Source organism: Chrysemys picta, chromosome 10 (genome assembly GCF_011386835.1).
Source record: "Chrysemys picta bellii isolate R12L10 chromosome 10, ASM1138683v2, whole genome shotgun sequence".
Lineage (NCBI taxonomy): Eukaryota > Metazoa > Chordata > Testudines > Emydidae > Chrysemys > Chrysemys picta.
Genome location: NC_088800.1, coordinates 25,112,915 through 25,140,855, shown reverse-complemented (window position 1 = coordinate 25,140,855; position 27,941 = coordinate 25,112,915). Strand labels below are relative to the sequence as shown.

General features: G+C 39.0%; 2 protein-coding genes across 50 annotated transcripts in view; both read left to right on the top strand.

Moving 5' to 3' along the window:
- DNAAF4 (dynein axonemal assembly factor 4) overlaps positions 1-4,245 on the top strand; it is a 52,424-nt gene extending 48,179 nt beyond the window's left edge. The window contains exon 12 of the mRNA XM_065558232.1: positions 334-4,245. The gene's annotated coding sequence lies outside the window, so the exon portion shown is untranslated. The remainder of the gene's footprint in view (positions 1-333) is intronic.
- The window catches only part of LOC101936627 (cell cycle progression protein 1), a 99,722-nt gene that overhangs the window by 70,205 nt on the left and 1,576 nt on the right, over positions 1-27,941 (top strand). For 6 of the 49 annotated variants that reach the window (XM_065558202.1, XM_065558196.1, XM_065558204.1 and 3 more), the window contains exons 3-8: positions 7,121-7,238; positions 12,621-12,700; positions 12,896-13,103; positions 18,310-18,564; positions 22,290-22,411; positions 25,392-26,803. In XM_065558202.1, the coding sequence (XP_065414274.1) occupies positions 7,121-7,238; positions 12,621-12,700; positions 12,896-13,103; positions 18,310-18,564; positions 22,290-22,411; positions 25,392-26,803 (2,195 nt within the window). Of the gene's footprint in view, positions 1-4,547; positions 4,717-7,120; positions 7,239-12,620; positions 12,701-12,895; positions 13,104-14,816; positions 14,913-18,309; positions 18,565-20,074; positions 20,087-22,289; positions 22,418-25,391; positions 26,804-27,941 lie in introns of all 49 variants that reach the window. The other 43 variants (XM_042853899.2, XM_042853895.2, XM_005294241.5 and 40 more) reach the window with 18 other exon arrangements.

The window sequence follows — 27,941 nt, the reverse complement described above, 5'->3', positions numbered from 1 at the left end:
ACAAACAGTTACATGCATGTCTTTTACTTAAAGACTTACCATCCCCTGATGGTAACCTAGGCAGTCCTAACTTCTTCAGAAACCCTCAGCAGGATCCTATATGTCCGTCTGTTCTCTGAAAAACAACTGCCTCTCTTTAGAGTGTCACTTTAAATCCTGCCATAGGATTTTGTTCTTCTGTGCTTGGGAGGTCTTGTTTGCTGCTAGTCAAACCAGTTTTATAGGCTCAGTAGAAGATCAAGCTAGAGAATGACACTTAATTGTCAGTTGGTAGGTGGCTAACAGTAGAGATTCTGTGGGAGATTCCCTCCCTTCCCTTTCTTTTTTTTCTAGGAATAGGATCTAGGAAGTGAAGACAACAGTGGCTACTGTGGCAACACTAGAAGTGACCTGAGGAGGAGAAGAGACAAAGAAGATGGTTGGATGCAGAAGCTATGGGATATACTTCGTTATTGAGGGAGCATCTGATGGAAGCTACTTATGTTTGAAATGTTACCTAATAGAGCGCATGGCAGAGAAGATCCAAGGATTAGACATGCAGCTGGAGACAATGATGGAATTCATATGGGGATTTGAAGATAGAATGCAGGAGAGGAGAAAAGAGGATAGCACAGACAGCTCAAGATTTGCAGGCATCTGCCAAACAAAAGAACTTGGAGAGTGGACAGCTGGAAGAACAGAGTTATCCATGGAAGAATGCCACCATGAGGACAAAGCAGAGGAAGACACCAGCTAGTGGTGGTGAAAATAAGTTGGATAACAGGTTTGCTACACTGGGGAATGAGGAGGAGAAACAGGCGGAAGATAGTGTCGTCAGGAAAAAAAGAAGGGAAGCCAGTCCCTGCAGAAGAGAGGAAGAGATGGTAGAGATAGCCAGGGACAAGAGCCTAGGGAAGAAATAAGGCTAATGTAGAGGGGACTGCAAGAAAGAACGTAAGACAGATTCATACCAGCACCAGGAAGAGACATGTCTATGTGACTAGGGACTCCATACTCAGAAGAATTGGCAGGCCTGTCACCAGACCAAATCCAGAGAACATAGGAGTTGATTCCTTCCAAGAGGACTGTAACTACTGTATCAGAAAATGCTTAGTGTTGTCTCATCTCTTTATATTATCTGCTCACTTAAGTCACAGGGCTACTTAGAGGTCTGTTATATATTTTTCCTAAATGTTCATTCAGGTTTTAATAAATTATTTTGAATGGCATATTTCTGTGAAACCTTTGACATTAAAACTAGTGATTTTTTTTTTTAGTCAACAGAACCCCCCCACACAAAACAGTTGCTAAACTACAAAAACAGGTGACTTAGTTTTAAAAAGGTTTCAAAATTGGTAATAACCTTATTACAGGATTGTACAGATTTATTCTTTATTCAAAAAGTATTTAATGTGAATGTTTTTTGAGATCTCTAATGTTCTTAAAGCTCGTGATTAACATAAGCACTCTTTAAAAACAAAAACAAACCTGTTTGCTTAACTCCTGGAGGAGGGAGTAGAGGGGGAATGATATTGAAGTATTACTGTTGCTGTAATCTCACACCTGTTGCTGCAAAAATAGCCAACTCTGTCTGTTTACAAAATGAGAGTTGGTCTTGATCCAGGATGACTTAGCGTTTTCACTTAGGCTCTATTTTCTAACAATCTTACATGAATTTCCTCAGTATTTTTTGTTTGTTTTTTGAGGAATGTTACATTATGAAGATTCACTATCCAGACAGTTTGATTAATCAAGCAAGACTGCCAACCATATTGAGAGTTCTGTCCCAGGCAGTTGCCTGGCTTTGTACATCTTTAGTCTCCATTTAGCTGTAAAGTAGTCAGATACTTGCAGCTAAGGCATCTGTGTTTTCCTGGATTAAAGAGAGAAATCCAATTTAGACAGGTTTTAAAAGCTATTCTGCAGTCCAGTATTGTTGACCTCGTGTGTTATACATGTTATGTCACCGTGGTCAGGGACAGATTAACGCAGGGGCTTTAGGGGCTGCAGCCCAGGACCTTGGGCTAAGGGGGGCCCTGCAAAAATAAATCCATAATGATATACAATTCAGCTGTCACCAACCCGTCGATCACGATCGACTGGACAATCCTGGAGCCTCTGCCAGTCGATCGCGATCTCCGGGCCGCTAAAAGTCCAGCGGCACAGCACCTCCCAACCTGAGCCTGCACTTCGCACCTCCTCCTGCACCCCAACTCCCTGCCCCAGGTCAGAATCCCCTCCTGCACCCAAATTTCCTCCCAGACCCTCCACCCCCTCCTACACCCCTACCCCAAGTCAGAATCCCCTCCTGCACCAAACTCCCTCCCTCCAGAGCCTGCACCCCTCTCCTGCACTCCAACACTCTGCCCCAGCCTGGAGCCCCCTCCTGCACCCATACTCCCTCTCAGAAAGAAACTAATATTACAGGTGTTCCAAGGTAAGAAGTAGGCTATTTTGAATTAACTGAACTATATTCTACATGTTTTAAAACTGAAATGTAACCACAGAACGGCTTTATGTTAATTAAAAGACAAGTTTAGTATAGCATTAATAGCCTTGATGCCATAATTGTGATCATTTTGTTTTAAATTAGGAAAAAGACTTGTATACAGGGGCCCCACAAAATCTAATAGCCCTGGGCCACAGGAGATTTAATCCGGCCCTGACCTTGGTGTCTGTGTGGAAAGTCACTCAAATTTGCCAAGGAAAAAAATCAGTTTGCACAAGTACATAGAGATTTGTTAGAAGCTGGCAGCTAAATTCTCTGAAGATTTCAATGAGCATCAAGAATGCTTCATTGCCTTATAGCTCCTACATACCAGTTGGATTGTGTTTGGGCCATCCCTTGCGCTGGGCTGGATTTTCCCCTTTCTCCTCCGAGTTGCCAGGGGCACCAGGCACTGAAACTGAGAGCAGGGGAACTCTCTCTCCTGTGCTTTCAGTGTTGCTTCTGGTGGGGCTCAGGCAACATGGAAGACAAGGAGGAAGCAGCCTGATTTGAATGTAAAAGGGGGAATGGAAGAAAAGGAGTAGATGCAAGGGGACAAGGGCAAGAGCAGGGGGAGCAGAAGATGGTGGTAGGAACAATGATAGGGCAAAGGGGCAGGAGCAGTGTGTGTGTGTGGGGGTAGGGCAGGAGCCATGGATGGGGACAGAACAAAGGCAGAGCCTACAGGATGGGCAGGGACCAGAGGGAAGGAGGAGGAACTGGGGATAGAGGCAGAAAGGGGGACAGGGAAAGGCATGAGAGGATGGGGCAAAAAGGTCTGTAACACACTGGAAAGCACTCCTCTAAAGAACCTGGAATCTAACCCAGGTCCTGAGTCTCAACATTCATAGCTATTTGCAGACAGCAAAGGAAACACAATGGCAGAGTGTCTCCATCCTCCTCTAGTGGCAAGTCCACATAGTCTGCAGCCTTCTATTGCTACCTGTTGTTCTGTTAGTTCAAGTGATAGAAGGCTATGCTGTGGATTTAAAGATCTCAACCCTGCTGGTGGACCTCAGAGGTCAGTATGGTTCCACATGGACTTTTTTTCAATTTGTGTTTTAAAAAACAGGAAATTAAATTAAAAAACTCTACGTTAAAACAGTGTTAAAGTTGCAAGTGATGCCCTCAAAAGTTAGGACATGCTAGTATTATGGTTGCCTGTACATTCTTAATTTAGCCCCTTGTGCATATAGATTATGATGCAGTCTTTAACTACATATTTGTATAATATTTTTTCCACAGGACTCAAGACACGTTTCTCCCCCCACCCCATACTTCTGTACTCAGGTGCACCAGTTTCTTCTTGCTTGGTATCTGGGCATGAACAGCTGGAGCACTGAGAGCACAGGAGAGATAATCTCTCCGCTTTCTGCTCCTGTAACTGGCTCTGTAGCAGTGGGAATCAATTGCAGGAAAAGTCCTGCTCCCCTCCTGCAGCCAGGGTTGGAGCATGCCCATTGGAGACAGAATCTTCTTGGGATAACTTAGCTGCCAAACTAACAAATCTCTACTGAGCATGTAGAATCCATGAATTTTTAGAGGTTTATAATTTGGCCAAATTGTGGTGGATTTTCACAGAAACAGCAAAAGATACATCCCTACACCACAGTGACTCCCTGCCAAATTTCAAATCCCTGCTCCAAAGCATGGAGATGCAAGAGCTTCTCAGTGAAACAGTTGCAAGAGTTTTTGAATGTGAGAGAAAATAATTTAAATTTGTTCTTAGGAATGGCTGAACCATTTTTACTGAAATTAAAAAAAAAAAAAAAAAAAAAGCCAACATAAAGCCTCTTCCCCTAAAAAAGGAAAAAAACAAAACACATCCTGAGGCAGATGCTCAACATGGAGAAAAAGCCCAAATGGTTAAAATTTGTCAATGGTTTCTATGAACAACTGTAAAATAGGGTCTTATAATGGGAATGTGGGACATCTTTAACTATAGGTGGCAGTAATAACTGTCCATCCATCCATCCACTCACCCACATGAAAGAATTTGGTCACCTTCTGTTTATCCTGGTTTATACATACCCATTGCTTGGATGCTACTTTCCCTATTTCTCTGTTTTCCTTTTACAAGTAGGTATGTTCTCTGCTGGAGAAGAGTAAAAGTATGTGGGTGCAAGGGACAATTTTCAACCTGATTGGCAGTATCTGATTGACAGGGATGGCATGAAGATACCCATTAGTTTGCATTGATGAATCTCACAGGGAATATTTCCAGATAAGAAACTGATCATTCTTTTAGGGTAAAAATATTATTTTAAACATTTTGATGTACACCCGGAAATGTTCATTGTGAAACATATCAGAGCTTGTATGATACTGTACTAATAGGTTATACTTTTGAAACCCTGTTGAATTATTAGTGTCTTCTGGTTTTTGAAAATTATGTTGCTTTCATTATATTCCTTTGTCTTTGTGTTACTATGTTTAGCTTGACTTAAAATGTCGGGCTTTTAAAGTTTAAGCATACCCCACCCCTCAGCCTCGTTTTGTTGGGAGAAAAAGGGATCCAGAATAAGATATCTACATTAATAAAGACCATATATTTAAATCTCTCTAAATTCTACTACCTTTTTTAGCAAAATAAAACATTTGGATACTTTGACTGACTGCAAACAACTAAAGGGTACAGCTACCGAGTTTGAAGAGCTAGGTGACAAGCCTGATTGTCAATTTATTGATGTTTATAAGTATCATGGTTTCACTTTCTACATTTCTTTTCCTTTGCTTTTCTCATTCATAATCATTTTAAATCGCATCCTTTAACATCTTTTCCTTTCTGTAATTAGTACCTTATCTAGTGTTTTTACATTTCTTTTTCTTCCACCTTCTGTACCGTAACACTTTGTTTTAGGGCTGTCGATTAATTACAGTTAACTCACGCGATTAACTCAAAAAAATGAATCGCGATTAAAAAAATGAATCACGGTTAATCACAGTTTTAATTGCACTATTTAACAATAGAATACCAATTGAAATTTATTAAATATTTGATGTTTTTCTAGCTTTTCATATATATTGTAATCTGTGTTGTAATTGAAATCAAAATGTATATTATTTTTGATTAGATATTTGCACTGTAAAAATGAACAAAATAGTATTTTTCAATTCACCTCCTACAAGTACTGCAGTGCAATCTCTGTCATGAAAGTGCAACTTACAAATGTAGATTTTGTTGTTGTTACATAACTGCACTCAAAAACAAAACAATGTAAAACTTCAGAGCCTACAAGTCCACTCAGTCCTACTTCTTGTTCAGCCAGTCGCTAAGACAAACAGGGTTGTTTACATTTGCAGGAGATAAAGCTGCCTCTTATTTAGAATGTCACCAGAAAGTGAGAGCAGGTATTTGCATGGCACTTTTGTAGCCAGCATAGCATGGTATTCATGTGCCAGATATGCTAAACATTCGTATGCCCCTTCATGCTTCGGCCACCATTCCAGAGGACATGCTTCCATGCTGATAACGCTTGTTAAAAAAATAATGTGTTAATTAAATTTGTGACTGAACTCCTTGGGGGAGAATTGTATGTCCCCTGCTCTGTTTTACCTGCATTCTGCCATATATCTCATGTTATAGCAGTCTCGGATGATGACCCCGCACATGTTGTTCATTTTAACACCACTTTCACTGCAGATTTGACAAAACACAAACAAGGTACCAATGTGAGATTTCTAAAGATAGCTACAGCACTCGACCCAGTGTTTAATAATCTGAAGTGCCTTCCAAAAACTGAGAGGCACGAGGTGTGGAACATGCTCAGAAGTCTTAAAAGAGCAACGCTCCAATGCGGAAACTACAGAACTTAACCATCAAAAAAGAAAATCAACCTTCTGGTGGCATCTGACTCAGATAATGAAAATGAACATGCGTTGGTCTGCACTGCTTTGGATTGTTATCAACCAGAACCCATCATCAGCATGGACACATGTCCCCTGGAATGGTGGTTGAAGCATGAAGGGACATATTAGTCTTTAGTGTATCTGCCACATAAATATCTTGCGACGCTGGCTATAACAGTGCCATGTCTCACTTTCAGGTGACATTGTAAACAAGAAGTGGGCAGCATTATCTCCTGCAAATGTAAACAAACTTGGCTGAACAAGAAGTAGGTCTGAGTGGACTTGCAGGCTCTAAAATTTTACATTGTTTTATTTTTGAATGCAGTTATTTTTGTACATAATTCTACATTTGTAAGTTCAACTTTCATGATAGAGATTGCACTACAATACTTGTATTAGGTGAATTGAAAAATACTATTTCTTTTGGTTTTTTACAGTGCAAATATTTGTAATCAAAAATAAATATAAAGTGAGCACTGTACACTTTATTCTGTGTTGTAATTGAAATCAATATACTTGAAAATGTAGAAAACATCCAAAAATATTTAAATAAATGGTATTCTATTATTGTATAGCAGTGTGATTAATTGCAATTAATTTTTTTAATTGCGCAATTAATCGTGAGTAATTTTTTTAATCGCTTGACTACCCTACTTTGTTTAGTTTTAGAGATTACCAGTTTTCAATTTGGTCTGTTATTTTTGTTCATTATTGTTGGTTATTTTTCTCTGTAACCCGTTTCAAGTACTTTAGGATAAAAAGGCTGTTATTTCAGTAACTAATGTAAAGCTTTCTATTCTTCAGGGGTCTGATATAGAGACTGTGACCTCTGAAAATGGAGGAACAAATAGTAATCTTGAGTTTGCGTCAGAAGAATATGCTACTTTGGTGGAGGAAGAAGAGCAACCATTTGATTTGAGAGGTAAGATATTAAAAGCAGAGATATTCTACAAAATATGCCAGACTTCTGTTGTAGCGATTAGTTTTGTCCAAGATATTCTATATGTACACCTTAATAAAGACAGGGTATAGGCCTCTGTCACATTACTACTTTATCAGTGTTGTGGACAACTTTCAGTAACTAGAATTACAAATATATATTCCTTTGTAAAGTGTATATGGGAGTGAAATTATTAGTATGGTGCATATTTCTGAATCATTACTTCAGGCATGTTAACGAAGAGTACCTATTTGTATAGATGAAAGATAGCTATATAATTACTGATACAGAAATCATGATTTAATTAAAATTCCTTAATTATGTCATATGCCAAATCAGGATAATTTAGAAGCAAATGTGAATTATATCTATAATAAGAATCCAATAATGTCACTATGTCACTTTGAAGCCTAAAATATCTGTGGAGTCAGTGTGAAGTGTTGGGAGCAGCTACAGGGATAGTTGAGAGCTACCCCTTGTTGTCAACTGTTGGGAATGGGCCACATCCACCCTAATTGAATTGGCCTCGTTAGCACTGAGCCCCCCACTGGGTAAGGCAACTCCGATCTTTTCATGTGCTGTATATTTATACCTGCTTACTGTATTTTCCACTCCATGCATCTGATGAAGTGGGTTATATCCCACGAAAGCTTATGCCCAAATAAATTTGTTAGTCTCTAAGATGCCACAAGGACTCCTTGTTGTTTTTTCTTTTTGTTAAGAATATTCCCAGGCTGAATCATCACTGGGTTTTGTGGACTAGTACCATCTAATTTTTAAGTTCTGAGCCAATTTGACTTTATAAATTACATCTGTTCAGTGTACAGCTACAGAAGACATGTATCTATGCCATACCAAGAGACCTAGGGTACTATAGACCATTGTGATATCAGAGGTAACTCAAACAGTCAACACCCTTCCTCTACAGCTAATTTGCTTGCTAATTTCATTGTTTGTATGAGGGTGACTGCAGAGATGGTGGATTACTTGGTCAGGCTGCCACACCCATGCACCCATCTGTCACCCTTACAAATCTCCCAGAACCACCCTGAAACAAAAATCAACATAACCACCCACACAACAACACAACTGTCACACACAATAATCGCAAACACACAAACCCCCTCACCGCAGCACATACCCCTCATTGACCACCTACATAAGTCAGCACAAATCTCCAAGCACAGCACATGCAAAACACACAATCCCCAAGCACAACCTCCCACATGCACAAATCCACACAACCACCCCTTATTCTTCACTTGCACAAAACAAGACAAAATCCCCCAATACAACCCTCCAGACACAAATCAACACAACCACGAATCACAAACAACCCCTCACTGTAGCATACATCCCTTATTTGCCACCTGCACAATTCAACACAGATCTCCCAGCATCCCCCCGATGCAACTCAATACAACCATGCACACCACAACACAGTTATCACACACAATAACCCCTACAAAACCCCCAGACGCAACACAATCACCTGCACAGTAATACAATCGGCATACGCAAATATTCCAGTAAAACACAACCAGCACACACAATAATCCCAAACACATTTAATCCCTCAATGCAATAAACACCTTCATTAGCCACACAAAGTCAACACAAAATCTGCCAGCACAACACATACAGTTGCCCAACCTTATCATACTTACCATAAATCTGAGCAGTCACTATGGTTTATCACTAGTTGTTAAATAAACTTCAACTAGTTGGTAGTATGGAGGTGCCTCAGAGGCTCTGTGTTAAGATTGCCTTGAGATTTGTGTTTAAAGCAGAATGAAAATCCTTCCATTTTATACTTTAATTATTGAATTTTGTATCCACATTTAACACTTTCTCTCTTCCTAGAGCAATTGAGTTTTCCATAATATTTTTTATCAAAGATTTATTAAATTTGCCAGAGGTAACAGTTGGAAATGAGCCCTTTTTGAAACTTTTTCCTGAGTCTCACATTTTTTCGGACTGACTCTTTGTTTTATACTCAAACCACCACAATCCCTTGAAACTTCAAATTTCTCTGTCCTACACAGTCTACCATCTTGGGGATAAGACAGTTTTCAAATCATACTCTGAAATGTATAGTTATTATCATCACTTAATTGAGCTCCGCAAAGACAAAGAGTGGAGCTGTTAAATTCCATTAGCGGCTATTTCTCTGCAGTTGAGCCTGTCTCCCTGAATCCACAGATCAGCCCCTTGTGTACACCTCCCGAGGCCCTCAGCTTGAGGAGCTAGGCTGGACAGCAGTGATATGGCACAGGGTTCTGTGAGCTATGAGGGGCATCAGAAGAGAGTGGAGTATTGAGGGGATACTATCCATGGCAGCAACAGCATGGGAGGGCCGTTGAAGGTGATGGTTCAACTCAGATATATAATGGCTGCCTTCTCCTTAGAAGCTTTCCAACACAACCCCATTTCCCCTCTATGCCCTCTGCATAGCCCCCCCCATATTTTCATCTCCTGAGGATCTCAAAAAGGACAGGAGAGAAGTTGTGCTCTGACAAACAATAGGGAGTTTGTCAAATTGGAGCTTTCCCTCTTTGCTTATCCATGTCCCATTTTGTTTCCCATTTTCTGTGGCTCTACTACCTGGTACACTAAGAGAGCACAGTATTTCTGCACTGAGGCATCAGTGCTTCAAAGACACCTAATGGCACTGCTGCAAGGAAGCTGATAAGGGGTGTGTGCCCATGTGAGGGCCTATAAGCATGGAGTGGAGCTATAGGGATTGAATGAGGCTTATGGGAACTATGTGAGTAGTATGGGAGGAGTAGGGCTGTGCAGGGACTTCAGTTAGGGAATCCACTGTCTCTGTGGCAAGGAGTGGAGTTTGAAGTGCCAGCCAAATCTTAAAACACAGGATTTGCAAAGTTGGAGTTTGTGCATGCTCAAATGTATGCTAATGAGGAAGCTTAGCATTCTGAGGCCTTTACCGTGAGATCTTCCTCTAGCAGCCAATACATGTTCTGTCATCCAGAAATTAAGACCAGTTAAACTATCAGTAGAAATTTCTTTGAGTGATATTTAATAATTTGCTAAATCATAGAATCATAGAATCATAGAATATCAGAGTTGGAAGGGACCTCAAGAGGTCATCTAGTCCAACCCCCTGCTCAAAGCAGGACCAATTCCCAGCTAAATCATCCCAGCCAGGGCTTTGTCAAGCCGGGCCTTAAAAACCTCCAAGGAAGGAGACTCCACCACCTCCCTAGGTAACGCATTCCAGTGTTTCACCACCCTCCTAGTGAAATAGTTTTTCCTGATATCCAACCTGGACTTCCCCCACCGCAACTTGAGACCATTGCTCCTTGTTCTGTCATCTGCCACCACTGAGAACAGCCGAGCTCCATCCTCTTTGGAACCCCCCTTCAGGTAGTTGAAGGCTGCTATCAAATCCCCCCTCATTCTTCTCTTCTGGAGACTAAACAATCCCAGTTCTCTCAGCCTCTCCTCATAAGTCATATGCTCCAGACCCCTAATCATTTTTGTTGCCCTCCGCTGGACTCTTTCCAATTTTTCCACATCCTTCTTGTAGTGTGGGGCCCAAAACTGGACACAGTATTCCAGATGAGGCCTCACCAATGTCGAATAAAGGGGAACGATCACATTCCTCGATCTGCTGGCAATGCCCCTACTTATACAGCCCAAAATGCCGTTAGCCTTCTTGGCAACAAGAGCACACTGTTGACTCATATCCAGCTTCTCGTCCACTGTGACCCCTAGGTCCTTTTCAGCAGAACTGCTACCTAGCCATTCGGTCCCTAGTCTGTAGCAGTGCATGGGATTCTTCCGTCCTAAGTGCAGGACTCTGCACTTGTCCTTGTTGAACCTCATCAGGTTTTTTTCTGCCCAATCCTCTAATTTGTCTAGGTCCCTCTGTATCCGATCCCTACCCTCTAGTGTATCTACCACGCCTCCTAGTTTAGTGTCATCTGCAAACTTGCTGAGAGTGCAGTCCACACCATCCTCCAGATCATTAATAAAGATATTAAACAAAACCGGCCCCAGGACCGACCCTTGGGGCACTCCACTTGAAACCGGCTGCCAACTAGACATGGAGCCATTGATCACTACCCGTTGAGCCCGACGATCTAGCCAGCTTTCTATCCACCTTACAGTCCATTCATCCAGCCCATACTTCTTTAACTTGGTGGCAAGAATACTGTGGGAGACAGTATCAAAAGCTTTGCTAAAGTCAAGAAATAACACATCCACTGCTTTCCCCTCATCCACAGAGCCAGTTATCTCATCAAAAGGATATAAATACTTTTCACAGATTGGTGGTGGTCTCAGGTTGTTGTTGTTGTGGTGCCTTGATGGCCCAAACAAGATTGGGTCCAGTTGTGATAGAATACAGTCTGTCCCAAGAAGCTTACCATATAAATAGATGATGTTTTGTCAGACATATGATGGGAAGGGAAACAGAGGCACAGAAAGGTGAAGTGACTTACTTAAGGTCCTGCAGCAGACCAGTGGCAGAACTGGGAATAGAACACAGACCTGCTGAGTCCCAGTTCAATGCTTTGTCTACTGGACCTCTTTGCCTCTCAGTGGAAGCTATCTACAAGGTAATGGGGCAGATCTTCCAAAATGTGCATGCACATTTGTGAATGCCCAATTTTAAATACCCTATCCCAATTCATATGTATGTCCGGGTTTCCACATATATAAAGCATGTGCAAATCTCAACTTGTATGCATGTATTTGCACACCTAGATTGGGTGCATGAATTTGGGCTTGCACATTTTTTGTAGTTAGCTTCATAATATAAATCGGAAAAAACTATATTTACCTTATTTAATCTTTTTATAAATAGGTTGAATAGGATAAATATTTTTTCCAATTTGTATTATGAAGCTAAGACCATTCATGGCAAGTTTTATTAAATGGGTTTAGCAGTGAGATGATTCACACAGTTAATGCAAAACCCCAGATGGTAAAATATAATAAAATTTTGATTTAATGTCTAGGAATCCATTATCCAAAGCGAGGTCAGGTCCCTCAATATCTTGAAAAGTCCTTGGATTATCCAGATTGATCTATGTTCCATCATGATGTCTGGATAACGGAGGACATACTGTTGAATTTAATCTAAGTGTATGTTTAGGGTGTAGGTTGCTTCTAGTATGATCAATGCAATGAGTGTCTAAATAAAAGCATCCTCACATCATCATATCCTAGTGATAAAGTATTTGGAGTCTGATGTTTCTTAGAGGGATGTTAAACAATGAAGTTTAATACATTTGAAGAATATTTATTCGGGAATGATATGACTTTAGAAATTGTTTGAAGAAAAGTGGAGTCCATGTTTTTAATCCCACATTAATTGAAGATTTCTTTGTACTACAGCTGAATGCAGCAAAGATGATGTGGTGTCAATGGTAGAAACTTCTCATGCTGCCTTGGAGGAAACCCAGGCAGTTCCTGAGGTATACTATGTATTGTATAGCTCAAAGACCTAAATGAACCCCACCTTACAATGCCAAGCAATATTTTTAAGATGCAAAAATAAAGTTATTATTCCTCTTTTGCTCCTAAAGCATTAACTACTTTCTGTTTTTAAAATGCTCTACTTTCTGTATGTCTGTTTGAATAACCTCTTTTTATATTACTGATTTTTTTAGGCAAAGAAAGAAAGATTGCCTGATCACGGTTCCTGTATTGGGGCTATTAGTGATGATTCTGACATTGTTACCCTTGAAACACCTAAAGTAGAAGAAATTGGAACGCAGGAAGAAACTGCAATTGTTGATGAGGAAGCTCAAGGTTCAGATGATTTTAACATGGGTTCTTCCTCCAGCAGCCAATACACATTCTGTCAACCAGAAACTGGTAAGAGCAGTTAACTGCAAAGGAACTATGTACAAATGGTACAAAAAAAGGGCGGGGTTGGGATCTCCTTTAGTAACTAAATTATGAGAGCCTTATGTCCTGCTTGTATAGTTCTCTTTGGGAAACTTCTCAGTCTGTATGAAAACATATCCCAGATGTCTGCAGATTTCATACTCTTGATGCCTTACCTCTCAAACTTTGCGCTAGCATAAGCTTTATGGTACTTTTCAAAAGTAGTGCTAAATTAGAAGCATTTATAGGAATGTGAAATGCATGCTGGCTAAAATACAAAATATATTACTGACATGTTTTAGAGGATTTATATGATTTTTTTTTTTTTTTTAACTTTCATGCTTCAGATTTCTTACTTAGAAATCTTTTATATTTCCTTTTGGAAATGTGTTGATTTGCCAAAGAGCTGAGATAGATGGAATTATGTCTCAGTAACCAATTAAGTATCATACGTTGATGTTTGGGGCATAGAAGACTAACAACAATGTCATGCCACAAATGGACTCTTTTGCCCCTTATACTGCACTATGTATAATATCTTGTAGAGGAGTTGAAGCTCTTATTAATTTGTACAAATGTCACACAGCATGATATGTAGGAAGAAGGGTATGAAACTACAGCGAAGTTTTTTTTTTTTTTTACATTTGTCTTCTCCCTTACTACCTTTTGCTCTAGTTTCATGTGCTTCCTCCTCCTTGCGCCATTATCCTGCTTACTTGTGTTGCGTTCTCTTACTCATTCCCTGTCATAACACACATTTATACTGCTTCCAAGTTAGGGATGCCAACTTTCTAATCGCACAAAACCGAAAAACCCTTGCTCTGCCCCACCCCTTCTCTAAGGCTGTGCTCCTGCTCACTTCATCCCCCCTCCCTCAGTCACTTGCTGTCCCCCACCCTCACTCACTTTCACCAGGTTGGGGCAGGGGATTGGGGTGCAGGGGGGTGCGGGAGGGAGCTTTTGGCTGGGACAGGGGATGAGGGGTTTGGGGTGCAGGAGGGGTCTTCAGGCTGGGGCCGAGGGGTTCAGAGTGTGGGAAGGGGCTCAGGGCTGGGTTAGGCGGTTCGGGGGGGTGTGTGCAGGCTCTGGCTGGGGGTGTGGGTTCCCAGCCAATGGGAGCTGCAGAGCCGGCGCTTGAGGTGGGGGCAGTGTGTGGAGCCCCCATAGCTGCCCCTGTGCCTAGGAGCCAGACATGCTGGCTGCTTCTGGGAGCCACATGGAGCCAGGGCAGGCAGGGAGCCTGCCTTAGCCCTGCTGCACCACTGACCTGATTTTTAGTGGGCTGGTCAGCAGTGCTGACCGGAGCCACCAGGGTCCCTTTTTGACTGGGCGTTCCAGTCAAAAACGAGACACCTGGCAACCCTATTCCAAGTTGTATCCCCTTCTTAGCATTAAGCTGTAATTTGGAAAGTAACATACCAGAAGGAACGACTTTCAAAAGCACTGCTTTAACTTGGGAGCAGAAAATGTGTATTGAGTAGGTACATATATGCCATATCTTTGTGCTTATAAATGTCCATATGCATCAAAAGATTGACAAACAGCCCAGTGTCAAAATCTGACCCATTTGTGACTGTTATTAATAAAGGTGTCATCAACTTTTTAACATCTTCCACATTATCTGATTTTATTTTCTGTTATCTTGGTTTTTCCTTTTATGGATAAATTCTAAAATCTTTCTTCTGTTTTGATATACAAAAGAAGGTTGGTGGGAGAAGCTGAGGAAGATTCCAGAATGTGTAAGGGGATGGGGTGATGACCTGAAAGAGCATATGCCTGGCAGCCTTCCTTTCCAAGGTGGTGTGACTAAATTTGATCAGCTTGTATAAAGTTGACTGCTTGTGCCTAGCATGGAGTGCTTTTAAAGTATTAATGCCTACCTGACTTGCTGTTATAGTGGTAATGTTCCAAACAGGTGCTCAAAACCTGTCTTTATTACAGATTTTGGCTAAGCTATTAGGCTCTATTTGACTGATTTGCTTTTCAAAAAATAGACTGTACCTTAATTTGGAATGAGCATCAATAAAAGCAATATTTTAATATATTTGCTTAACCACTTAGTTGGATGGCTGCTGTTGGAGTCCAAATGTATCTATAGACCTAGAGAGATGTTCTTCCATGTTTAATTTAAATGATTTCAACCAGGTCTTCAGTACAGTGCATTAAATTGATTGTGCATTGTAGTAAAGTGTGTTGAGCATGTTTGCATTGTTTGGAAAGCCATTTGTAATTTTAGCAGTTGGCATGAAGAAATTCTACCTTTTTTCTTTATGTTAAAGATGGCATCCAAGTGTGAACTCTTCATTTGCTTGTCTAAACTCTGATTGAGTTTTATGCTGTGAGCAGTCAGGACAACTGGCTTCCCCAAGGCAGGGACTTAGGCCAAGTATATATTAGAAGATGCTTGCCAGTATAGGTATATCAGCAAACCCTCCTAATGTAGACACGGCTTATGCTGGCAAAAAAGGACTTTTGTCAGTATAGCTTATATTGGTTCCCTGTGTGAAATAAGGCATAGCCACAAAAGCATTCGTATGCTGGTAAAAAAACACTGGGGCTTTAGCCAGTACAGAAATGTCACCAAAAAATCCGCCTAGTATTGACATTACTGTGCTGTCAAAAGTTTCTAATATAGATCTGGCCTTTATGATCTTTACCAGAAGATGATATTTAGGATTGCCTCTAAGGATCACACTTTATCTTTCATATCCACTATCTTTCTGTGGGTATTTTGCAGTATGGCACTATACTGAATCCTCATAGCTATTGTAGGAAGGTATCATTCTTATCTGAGGGTAGTGCTATTAAACATTTTCCATTAAGTGCTTTGGTGCTTTAAATATCTTCAAGTGTTATAGCTGTTTCTCCTTTCTTTCTCGTGGTCTTTTTTTCGCACCTTTTTTCTGTAGTATATCAGAGAACTTCCCATGCTGGTTATGGGTATGTCTACACAAAAAACTAGACACCTGAGGCTGGCTGTGCCAGCTGACTTGGGCTCGCAGGGATCAGGCTGTGGGGCTGTTTCAGTGCTATGTAGACTTCCTGGCTCGGGCTGGAATCTGAGCACTAGGACCCTGCGAGGTGGGAGGGTTCCAGAGTTTGGGCTCCAGCCCGAGGTAGGAAGTCTACACTGCAATGAAACAGCCCTGCAGCCTGATGCCTGCAAGTCCAAGTCAGCTGGCATGGGCCAGCTGTGGGTGTCTAGTTGCTGTGTAGATATACCGTAAGAGTACATTATTCCTGTGAACAGTTTCTTTTCCACATGTGTAAGCTTCCTCTGCTAGCTGAACCAACCTTGAAAATACTAAGTATTATTTTTCTAGCCATTTCTTATCTTGTGAAATATTCCTGTTATAAGTGTGTACATACAGAACATGTGCATTTGTGTCTGAGCTCCACACTGAATTCTAGTTCAAATACTTTTTCTCACCTGACTGAGCCATTTCTGAATGCTTGCTTTCCTCGTCCTCAGTTGTTGAAGTGCATATCTACTTAAATGATCCATTCTATAAAAGACCTTCTTTGTTGAATTTAAATTGATTTAAAAGTGTCTGCACTTCAGGATAAACTGCCTACATGGTTGAACTCAATTTAAATTCCTGTTTTTCTTACCCAAGCGTATAAAAATTGCTCAGTCAGGAATATAAACTGGAATGTATTATCTAATGAGGGGAAAATTCTCTTTCACAATCTAACATGCTACTTTTCCATGGAAGTCCAAAATAGTATATCTTAGTATTCCAAATATTACTATTTGGTAATCTGTCTCAGGGTGGGCCTGATTGGCCCTGCTCTTTATATCTGAAAAATTAGGATTTGGGTTTTATTTTCAATGAGGAAACTTAAATTATAATGCTTGGTCTGATTATTGCTGTCATTGCTTGGCATTCTTGTCTATTCAGTGAGATTTGCATGTTTTTGCTAATTGTGTGGTTGTTACAGTTGTGAAATTATATGTTAGCCACACAAAGATATTTTAATTAGACTTTTATATTTGTGGCCTTAATGCCAACACCTGTTTGTTTAACTAGGAGAAGAACCACACAGATACTTGCATCTTATTGTCAATGGTTTTCTGGCAAGAGGCAGTAAATTTATGCTTATGCATACGTAGTAAACAAATAATAAAATCTTGTACTGTATACGTGCAAAAAGACTTAAACAGTTGCTGTCCTCTGATAACATTTCTTTCACTACGAATCCTGTCTCCTCAAATCTTGGTGGCAAAACGTGTGATTGGCAGCAAGTGATTTGGTTCCATGGTGCTGGATAGAATAATCTTTGTGGGGCTCCATGCCTTGTATGCCCTTAGAACTATGGGGTTCTTTCACCTGCTGCCTCTGATCTGTGGTTACAGAGACCCAATTGCTGAGCCTTCTCCTTTCCTATGCAGTAGTGGTTGAAAAGTGGCTTTTTGGGGAGGTGTGAAAAGATTGTGGTAGGGAGGTATGATAGCTATTCAAAGTACGTGAAAAAAATAAAGTTGCTGTAATAGAAAGCTATTTGTATTAATAAGTACTTTATAATCCGCATATATTTTTTTATACTAAATGTTCAACTCCTATGTCTGCAAGTGTTTCCATGAAGTGGTCTTTGGGTGTAGAGGGTTGAGTGCATTGCTTTAGAGACTATAATAAAACCATATCAACTAGCATGTGTTATTTTTTGGTAGACCTCTGTGCTAGCAGCTTCTGTTCCATCTTTTGCAGTAAGCAGTTTTTATATATGAAAGAGGGAAGTTTGGCAGTTCAGGTTTTTTCACGTTTCACAAGAATGTGCAATGGGAATGGAAATGAAATTTCTCACTTTCTAACTTTTATAATTGTTCCATTGTTTTGTTTTAAAAGGTACAATTGGCCTAGGAATGTAAAACTTTCTAATAAATGGAATTCTCAGGCTTGGGAACTGTCAGGCTGTAAGATGAAATAGAGCTTGTTTTTATCACGGTGGTATCTTGATTCTTTGTTTCCCTAAAATGGAGATTTTAATCAAATACAGCATTCTAAATAAAAAAGGAGCTTTTTCTATACGACAGTTTTTGTGCAGTAAATGATGTACTGTGTTCTCCAACTCTAAGGGCCAAAATATACTTTTAGTGGGTACGGCAGATAAATTTTTAATTAACTCCAATATAGTCCAGAAAACTGCAGATGTTTCATAATTCTTTTGTTATAGAGTTGTGTTCACTTTTCAGTTTTTCCACCTCAGCCTAGTGATGATGAATCAAGTAGTGACGAAACAAGCAATCAATCCAGTCCCACACTGAGGAGACGGCGTGCAAAGAAGAGGCTTGTCTCGAACTCTGAATCTGAGGGCGGGACACCTAATGAACAGGAAACCGAACCTCCCAAAGAACAGCAACACAAACGCCAATTCAGTAGTGGCCTGAACAGGTGCATTATACTAGCTTTGGTGATAGCAATCAGCATGGGATTTGGACACTTCTATGGTAAGTACATGAAATTTGAGTTGAATTACATAATTGACAGGTGGTGTACAAAATGTACATTTGACATACCAGTATATTGTGATTCAGATTTTTTATTCAACATATTTATTCATGTCATAGGCTCCTTAGTGTTTTTTCTATTATTCCTTCAGAAGTACAGATCGTACTAACAAGTAACTTTGATACTTAAATGTTTTGTCCAATACTTTCCTAACTCCCATGATACAAGCTTATGGCACTGTTAAATATAAATCATATTAATATAACTTTAGAGGTCTCTACCTTATCCTTACACTAGCTGTTCTTCTTTCTTCTTTTAATTTGTTAGAGCGTGCAGAAAGGAAATGTCTGGCTCTGTTCATAAAGGACTGTGTACATTTACTTGACTAAATTATTAGCAGGAATCCTAGAAATCCGTTTGACATAGAAAAATGCAGACTTTGCGTTTTTACAGAGAATCTTTAGTTTTTACATTTTGTGAAAAAATAAAATCACATAAAGTGGAACCCCAATTATCTGATCTAATTGGGACCGGGGTCAGATCAGATCATCAGAAATTTGGATAATTAGAAGAATGAACAGGGCCCTGACTGTCAGCTCCAGGAGGCGGCGGGCTCCAGCTGTCATCTTAAAAATTGTAAATATGTCAATAAAACATTGTGTTCAACTGATACCTATATATATTGTGGCTAGGGAAACTAAAGTTCAGCATTTCATTTTAATCATGGAAAAAAGTGGATTTTTATGGTTGTTTTGTATCAGAGAATTTGTTTTTATCACGGAAAACTAGGATCCCTGCTTATTAGTAGTAATACTTTGGATTTATTCACCTGTCTAATCCTTTACTTTCCTATTGTTAGTCTTGTGGTAACCCTTATAGTTGCTGGCAAGATACTGGAAGACATTTCTGGCCTTCATCCAGTGATTCCTCAGTTGCTGAATGAGAGAACTAGATATACTTTTACGGAACAATTCAGAATCTCTCTCGCCTTTTACCTTTTGTTAGGAGGACAAAATATTAAGTAGCACTTGAAAATGTACCATAACTCACAATGCAGTTTCTCAGTGTATTGATGGAATCCAGTGCAGCAGCAGCTTCTCTCTGGCTTCTTAGTACAGTGTCTAAGGTTGATTCTTTTCTGTCCGATTTCAAACCTGAGCAGTAGAGGAACAACAGAATAGATGGTAACTACCGGAGTTATCAAAATAGCTAAGTGCAGAGCTTACAATGGAGACCCAATCCTGGTCATGGTTTTTGGGTTCTATTTATATAAATATTAAATAATAGAGTAACAGGGACTTTTATTTTATATTCATTGTATGATATTTATAGTCTGTCATGAAAATATGATGCCACACTAAAATCTACTAACTCGGTTTCAAAATGGGAATGTATATTATCTTTCTTTAATTGGATTTGATTTTGATTAAAACGATGTAAATTTTAACATTTAGTATAAACCTTTCAAAATTAATTTACCCTTGAAAATTTTTTTTTTTTTGTTCTCAGGTAAACCTGAAGGTAAGAAATAGTGAGTGCCATGTGGAGGATGCTGTGCTTGCAATCAGATTGATTAAAAATATATATATGGTTGTGTAATCAAGGCTTCACAATTAGTACTATGTTCAGGATTATATGACTAGTAACTCAGCCATATAAAATACTTCTGCGTAGAGCTTGCAGGCCTTTTCAGTTATTTAACAGGAAAACAAGTGTATAGTGTCTGTGGGTATGGTTGAGGCAGTGTGGTCCAGTGGAAGCCTGAGTTCCTTTCCAGTCTGGGCCAGCCTACTGCTTTCAAAGCTTGGGCAAGTCACTTTGTACTGCTCTTCTTCAGTTTCTCCAGCCATAAAATGGGGATTATGATATTTACCTACCTTTATAAAGCACTTTGAGATGTATGGATAAAAAGCACTGACTATTATTATTATTCTTATTTATATAGTAAAGACCATATTTTCAAATATTTCTACTTTTCCCCTCATTGAATCCATCGCTTTAGATAGAAGTTGTCATTGATGAGATATTTTTCTCTAATCCAGCAGAAAGGAGGCTATTTCTTAAAAGTGAAAGCTCCTTATGCTCACATAGTTTAACTCAACCACACCTTCTCCAGTGTTTCTGCCTCCACAGAGTGGGAAATGTTTACTGTTTTGCTCACTCTGAAAAGGTTTTTACAAGGGATTCCTTTTCTCTGGGAAGTGATGTTCTCTTTATATTTTCCAGGATTTAAGCATTTGGACTGGAGAGCAGCACTTCACAACATCCTTTTAATGTCAGGTTAATTGTAGTTTGAGAGGGTCACTTTTGTTTCTAGCCACATAGTCACTTCTCTGAAGTTGACTGATTTTGTGCTTGTTCACTGTTTTATTACTTGTTCTTTGTGGCTTGTGGTCACTACTATCTACTCCACCTGAATTATAATTTCTAGAGAAGTGGAGCTAACAGAAGAGAGTGGCAAAACTAGTTTTCTTGCAATTGTAGTTTCTCCTAGAACGAAGCAATTGTTCTGAACAGCACTCATAAATTCATATTGGGAGAGGAGGAATATTCTGTATATGTTTGGTTTAAGATGGGATTCTCTTATCTTTAAGTCAGGACATGGGAGAATGTTAAATGAGGCTAAAATGTCACAACAATTACCTCAATAGTTCTTTATTTCTTTAAATTGTAATAATAATAAAAAATGAAAGGAGGAGCTTTGTTTCAAAAAAGGAATTCTACATGCATTCCACTGGATTGGACAGAAATATCCCATACTTTGTTACTTCAGTCCAGAACAGTGGATCCAATGCAGAAGAAATTAAAATTAGAGATTTAAAAAAAAAAACCTTAATATTGTCCTTTGGAGTTTTTATTTATTAACTAAGCTAACATCAAAGCCAACATGCACAAATTCTATATTTTTTATGTGCATTGAGACTTTCAGGTAAAAGGGAGTGCAGGAGAATGCTAATTACTAAAGAAAACATTTTATTACTTAATAGTGAATTTGTAGCTAGTAGAATGAAGGCATATATTGGAAAAACATGGGGGAAAAAGTAACATCTGTCAGACACTTGAATAATGAGAAGATGGATATTTAATGAGCATGTGCTCAATTCTGTCGCCTTTGCTTTCGCAAGTAAGGATTGCAAGATTGGGCCCTATGTGAAACTATTCCGATTGCTTTATAACCTGTTTAAGAATTGTGTGTGTAGGGGGTGTTTGGTTTACTTTTGGGGTTTTTTTGTTTTGCATGCATATTAATATAGCATGCAAATATCCAGGTAATTATTAATATAGCGTTACTTGACAATTTGAAGCTATAATTTCAAAACATGTGTAATGTGGATTTGTTTAATTTATTTTATTGTGGCAGTTTTTCATTTTATTAAAATGTACATGTAACATTTTTTGCATAGCTTCTGTTTGATTATATTTAAATATAGATATTTTCTAGTTAACATCATTCCATCTGTTTAGCATTAAAAATTTTGTTTGCTTTTATCCAAACACATAAGTATAACAACGATGCTTGTACTGATGTGTTTGAAATTGTTGCTGCAAACAACAGAATCGGTATATAACAATTATAAAACTAGACAGAACAGAGCAACTGTACTATACAGTGAAATAAAATATCAGAATGTTCCTTCATTTGCCAGGAAACTAAAGACATCATCTGATCGGTCATTTCCATCTCTAACTACTGAGAGTCAAACTAACAGTTTTGTCTTTGTAGGTACAATTCAGATCCAAAAACGTCAACAATTGGTAGAAAAGACACATGAGGATGAACTAAATGGTATGAAAGATGACCTCTACCAGTGCCAACGAGAGCAAGGAGTTAAAGCAGACTATAAGGTGGGGGTAGGTGTGATCTTTTCATTATAATTCATTGGGGAATATTATCTCCTCATTAGAGGTGCGTACCTTACATTAGTGTTGAATCTGTTATTTCTATATGCTGAGAGAATGTTTTATCCCTAAGAAACAATGGAATCCACTCTTTTCTACAGATAACTCAGCTATATTTTTTATTGGACCTTTATTTGACTTTTAATTTACGTCTCAACAGTACACATATATAATAAATATTTTTCTTCAGTAAATTCTCTTAAATTCATACATAACATTATTGTAAATTATATACTGAAAAAGGTTTTTTTTTAACCTATTGCCAAAAACTTTGTAATTTGATCAAATTTTAAGAGTAAAATAGCTTTTTGAAGTAACATAGGAGTCACAGAGGGCAGAATTCAGTTAGCGGTATATCTATTACAGGTAATGATGCATGGAACAGAAATAAGGTGGGCTCTAAGAGCCCAGTTGGGCTATGGTTTTTTGTAAAGTTAACAGCCCTACATTTTATTTGTAAATTGAGTAAACCTGAAATTGAATTAGTGAGACACAATAAACATGGCATCATACAGTGCCATTTTTAATTCCTCACCCTGTTTTGGATAAGGGGAGAGCAGGGTTTGATTTCCTTATTCCCTACTCTAGCATCCTTGACCTAGGTGGATGAGGAAAGTAACCAGAAGACGTGGTCGGAATAATATTGGCCCCTTTGAGCCATTTGCCAATTGCATTTACATCTTGGGGATCTGGTTAGACTCCCCACATCTATTAGAAGAGCAGATAGCAGGAGCAACTAGGCTGACTCTTTTTCATTATCACACAGCCATAAAATTGTGAACAATTTTTTGGATGTAGACCTTGAAGTTATTTATCCCTTTGTCACTCTGACAAAGTACTGCAGTGTGTTTTGCATGGGATTACATTTTAAATCCATCCAGACATGGAAGCTGATGCAGAATTCAGCAATCTGCTTGTTAAGTGGTTGTTTTTCTTGTGAGCACATTAACCTCTATGATCTGTAATGTCTGCCTATTGGTTGAAGTTGACTTCAAGATACTGGTTATTCTTTGAGTGATGGTCCTTATGGGTATTCACTATGGGTGCATATGTACTCCATGTGCCTGAGACTTGACAGTATTTCATCAGAACTGCTAAAGAGTGGAGGCCTGGATTCCCAACTCTCTGCTCCTTTGTGATATATACCCCAGCAACCCAGAGGAAAAATTCTAAGCTATCCTTTGCAAACGCTATCCTGCCTCTCAGTCCTTCTGTCAACAAAGGCCCTGTGAGCCCCCTCGGAAGCATCAGAGGGTACACTCTTTGGATGGCTGGAGAGTGTTAACTTTCTATTTACAAAGGACAAAGCCTTTTAGAAAGTCCCTGAGGCTATTTGTATCCATCTCTGAAAGAATGAAAGGAGAAGCGATTTCCTTGCAAAGACTCTTGAAATGGATTTTGGGGTTTCGTCTCATCTGCTGTGAGCTTATGGAAGCCCTTCCCCTCAGTGTCAGGATCCACTCAGCCAGAGCACAAGCAGCCTCAGTGGCTTCCCTGCAGGGAGTTCACCTCTCAGAAATCCACTGAGTGGCTACTTGGGACTCCATTCACATCTGTACTAGGCATTACATCTTCTTTGGTTCACCAATCCTAGAATCTGTGGTGTAGCATTCTTCCTTGCAGCTTCCCCTCCCGAGTGAGTCCTACCTGGGAGTCACCCAAGCTGCCCCTTATGTTCTCAGTGGAATAGGGTGTGGGTGCAACCAAACACCGCTACTGAAAAATCTTCTGGTCTCAGGCATATGGAGAACATACGGTGGAACCTCAGAGTTGCGAACTGATCAGTCAACCACATACCTCATTTGGAACTGGAAATACCCAATCAGGCAGCAGTAGATACAAAAAATAAAAAGCAATACAATACAGTACAATACATAGACTACTAAAAAATGAAGGGAAAGCAGCATTTTTCTTCTGCATAGTAAAGTTTCAAAGCTGTATTAAGTCAATGTTCAGTTGTAAACTTTTGAAAGAACCACCATAACATTTTGTTCAAAGTTACGAACATTTCAGTTACGAACAACCTCCATTCCTGAGGTGTTCATAACTCTGAGGTTCTACTGTATGCATCCACAATGAATACCTATAGGGATCACACATCTTGAAGCACTCCAGGTACTATAAGACAAGTAACCTCCATTTTTAATGTTTAGAACTCTATACTTTCTGAAAATGAGGCCCCTGTAGTATTGCCAAAATGAAACATATTTTAAATAATGTTTAACTTAACTATGCATCCAAAGATAAATCCAATAAAATATTATGCTTTAGTATATGTGCTTATTCTTGCAGTTGTTAGGAAGAATTTGCACCCCAATACCAGATGGAGCATTGCATAGTTATGTATAGATGTCTGGGTTTCCTGAAACAGATTGTGGATGTTTTCACCGTCCTCTGAAGCATCAAGCACTTAAGGCTAAGATTATGCAACGGCGGTCATGGAAGTTCCAGGATCTCCGTGACATTTTCTGCTGTCAGCCGAGGACCCTGCAGCTCCCGGAAGCAGCCATGGGTGGCAGCAGAGACCCCAGAGCTGCAGCAGCAGTGGGGGCAAGATCCCCCTTCCTCCCCATTTTGTCAGTTATTTTTAGTAAAAAATCAGGGACAGGTCACAGGCTTCTGTGAATTTTAGTTTATTGCCCATGGCCTGTCCATGACTTTTACTAAAAATAACCATGACAAAATCTTAGCCTTAAGCATAGGCCATTCCTAGAATCAGGATACCAGACTTGATTGACCAATAGTCATTCCAGTATAACAAGTGTTTTAGGACTGTTATTGAGTGTACTGTATGTGCTAGAATCACACTCATGCTTTGTGACTAGTTGGATGATGCTACGAATTTTTAATCTTTTACCTTTTTCAAACTTAAATTGTATGAATTCTAAGATTAATAAATTTGCTTGTTCCTTTCTATTTGTTTTAGTCACTAAAACAAGACCTTGCGACATGTCTGATCTCTACTGAGGTAGAAAAGAAATCATTTGAATCTCAGAAGAAAAGTCTTACGGCAGAAAACCAGCACTTAAGGGAATCTCTGGAGAGGGAAGAAAAAGCTTTGGACTTGCTGCAGGAAGAGTTAAGGAAGCTGAGAGAACAAATTAGAAACGTAGAAGATAAAGGTACTAGTACAGAATCAGTTGTCATGGAAAATAAAAAACTTAAGGTACATTTGGAAGAGGAACAACAAAAAATACACAACTTTCTTAAGCAAAAGGAGACACTTTTTGCAGAAGCACAAATGTTGAGGAGAGAACTAGACAAAGAACGTCATATAACTGAAGCTCTAAGAGAAGAACTGGAGCAGTTAAGTTCTCATCAGACATCCGACAACACAGACACTGATGATACATTGAGGAAGAACGAAGAAATAGAAACTTTGCGGGGAAGACTAACAGAGCTGGAAAAAAAGCTAAACTTTGAACAACAACGCTCTGATTTGTGGGAAAAACTGTATGTTGAAGTGAAGGACCAAACCGAAAAACAGGAAACTAATGAAAAAGGACAAGAGAAAAATGGTAAAGGAACAAGTAAGACCAAAAAGAAGTCCAAAGAATCGTTTTTTGGCTCAGTTAAAGAAACTTTTGATGCCATGAAGAATTCCACAAAGGAGTTTGTAAGACACCATAAAGAAAAGATTAAACAGGCTAAAGAAGCAGTGAAAGAAAACCTGAAAAAATTTTCTGATTCTGTGAAGTCCACGTTCAGACACTTCAAAGACACAACTAAAAACATCTTTGATGAAAAGAAGAAGTCTGGTGATAAAAGATATGAGGCAAACAGAAAAGGTAAAACTGTTTATCGGGAATATAATACTCATGAGAATCCTTCTAAGCATACACACCATAGAGGTCCTAGTATGAAAAAAGAATTCAGAGAAGGAAGAAAACAAAGATCGACTCACTTTACATTTGAAAAAGATACTAATTCACAGAAATGCATCAGTAACCCAGAATGTAACAGAAAACGTCACTCTGTCCTAAAGGGCTGCTCTGGTATTTTTGAATGCGCTCATAAGGAATTTATTAGCCTGTTTAACAAAGTACTGGACCCTATTAGGGCTGAAGAATTTAATCAGTTAATGCAAAAATACTTGCAGCAAGAAGTAGACAGTTTCCATCACTGGAGAGAACTAGAGAATTTCATCAATAAGTTTTTCCATAATGGGATCTTTATACATGACCAGATGCTGTTCACGGACTTTGTTAGTGATGTTAAGGATTATCTTGAGGACATAAAGGAGTACCAAAGTGACCATGAAGGGATGTTTGAGGATTTGGATAAATACATCTACACATACTACTTTCATTATGATAATTCACCTCACTATGGACCCAGGTTGGTTTTATGTAATATTTCCTGAATTAAAATATAGTTTTTAAGGACACCAAAGGAATTAGTGTTATTGTTACAACAGGTGACCTTTTAACCCTAAAATGAATGTGGTGAGATGTCTCTTGGGGACAGATTTTATTGGCTGTTGGGGCAAGTGACATTAGCACAGATTCCACTGTACCTTTTACAGCTTTAATGCGTGGAGGATTCCTTTAGAAAATAGTTGTTGATTAAGATTAAGCATTGCTGCTTGGAGCAATTGTTGAATGCAACAGCATGCCTGCTTTCTGGCCTGAGCATCTGTGGTAATTTTTTTCAGAGGTGTTGTAATCACTTTCTTCCCCTGCTTAAGTCCCTTCTTACTGATGATGCATTTTGCTTGGATTTTAAATAATTTTACTGAGTTATTCCACTTATATATTAAATTCTATTTTAACTGTTCTTAGCCTCTTGAGGGAAATAACTTTGCCTCTCTCATCAGATCAAAATGGAGTTATGCTAATGTGTTTAAAAAAAAAGTTGCATTCTCTCTCTTCTTCCAGTAAACGGTAGGGCAGTAACGTAACTCTTTTTCCCTTGCACTCTATAAAGCATATTTAACCTTTTTAGACCAAGAAAAGTTTTATATTAAAAATTTAAATGTACTGTGTTTGTCTTCTGGACTGCTGTGCTGCTCCCTTTCTCACTCATCTCTTGTTTTTTGTTATTTTTGAAATAGTTTGCAATATTTTTTATTTTATTGCAGTTTAGCTTTCAAAGAACAACTTTCAACTGTTTCTTTATTGGTAATAATGATCAAAGGCTAGTTTCTAATTCCTGGTTTTGGCAAATGCACACCACATCTAACTAGCTGTATTTATTTATCTCGATTTTAATTTGCCTGTCACATTTCATTATTAAAACAGCTTTCTGATATTTTGATTTCTCATGACTTACTCTATTATTGGGCAGCTTGTTTTTCTATGGTCTGAATTAATTCTAAATGAGACTAAAACATCTGTTTACTGGTACAGGCATTTAATTTTCAAGTGTATTTAGTGACTATGTTATTTATCACTACTGGTGAGAATATTAAGCAAAGTAAGACTGTATAGCCTTTTGCTTCAGAAGTGTGGGATGTGAGACTGTAATACAAGGATAA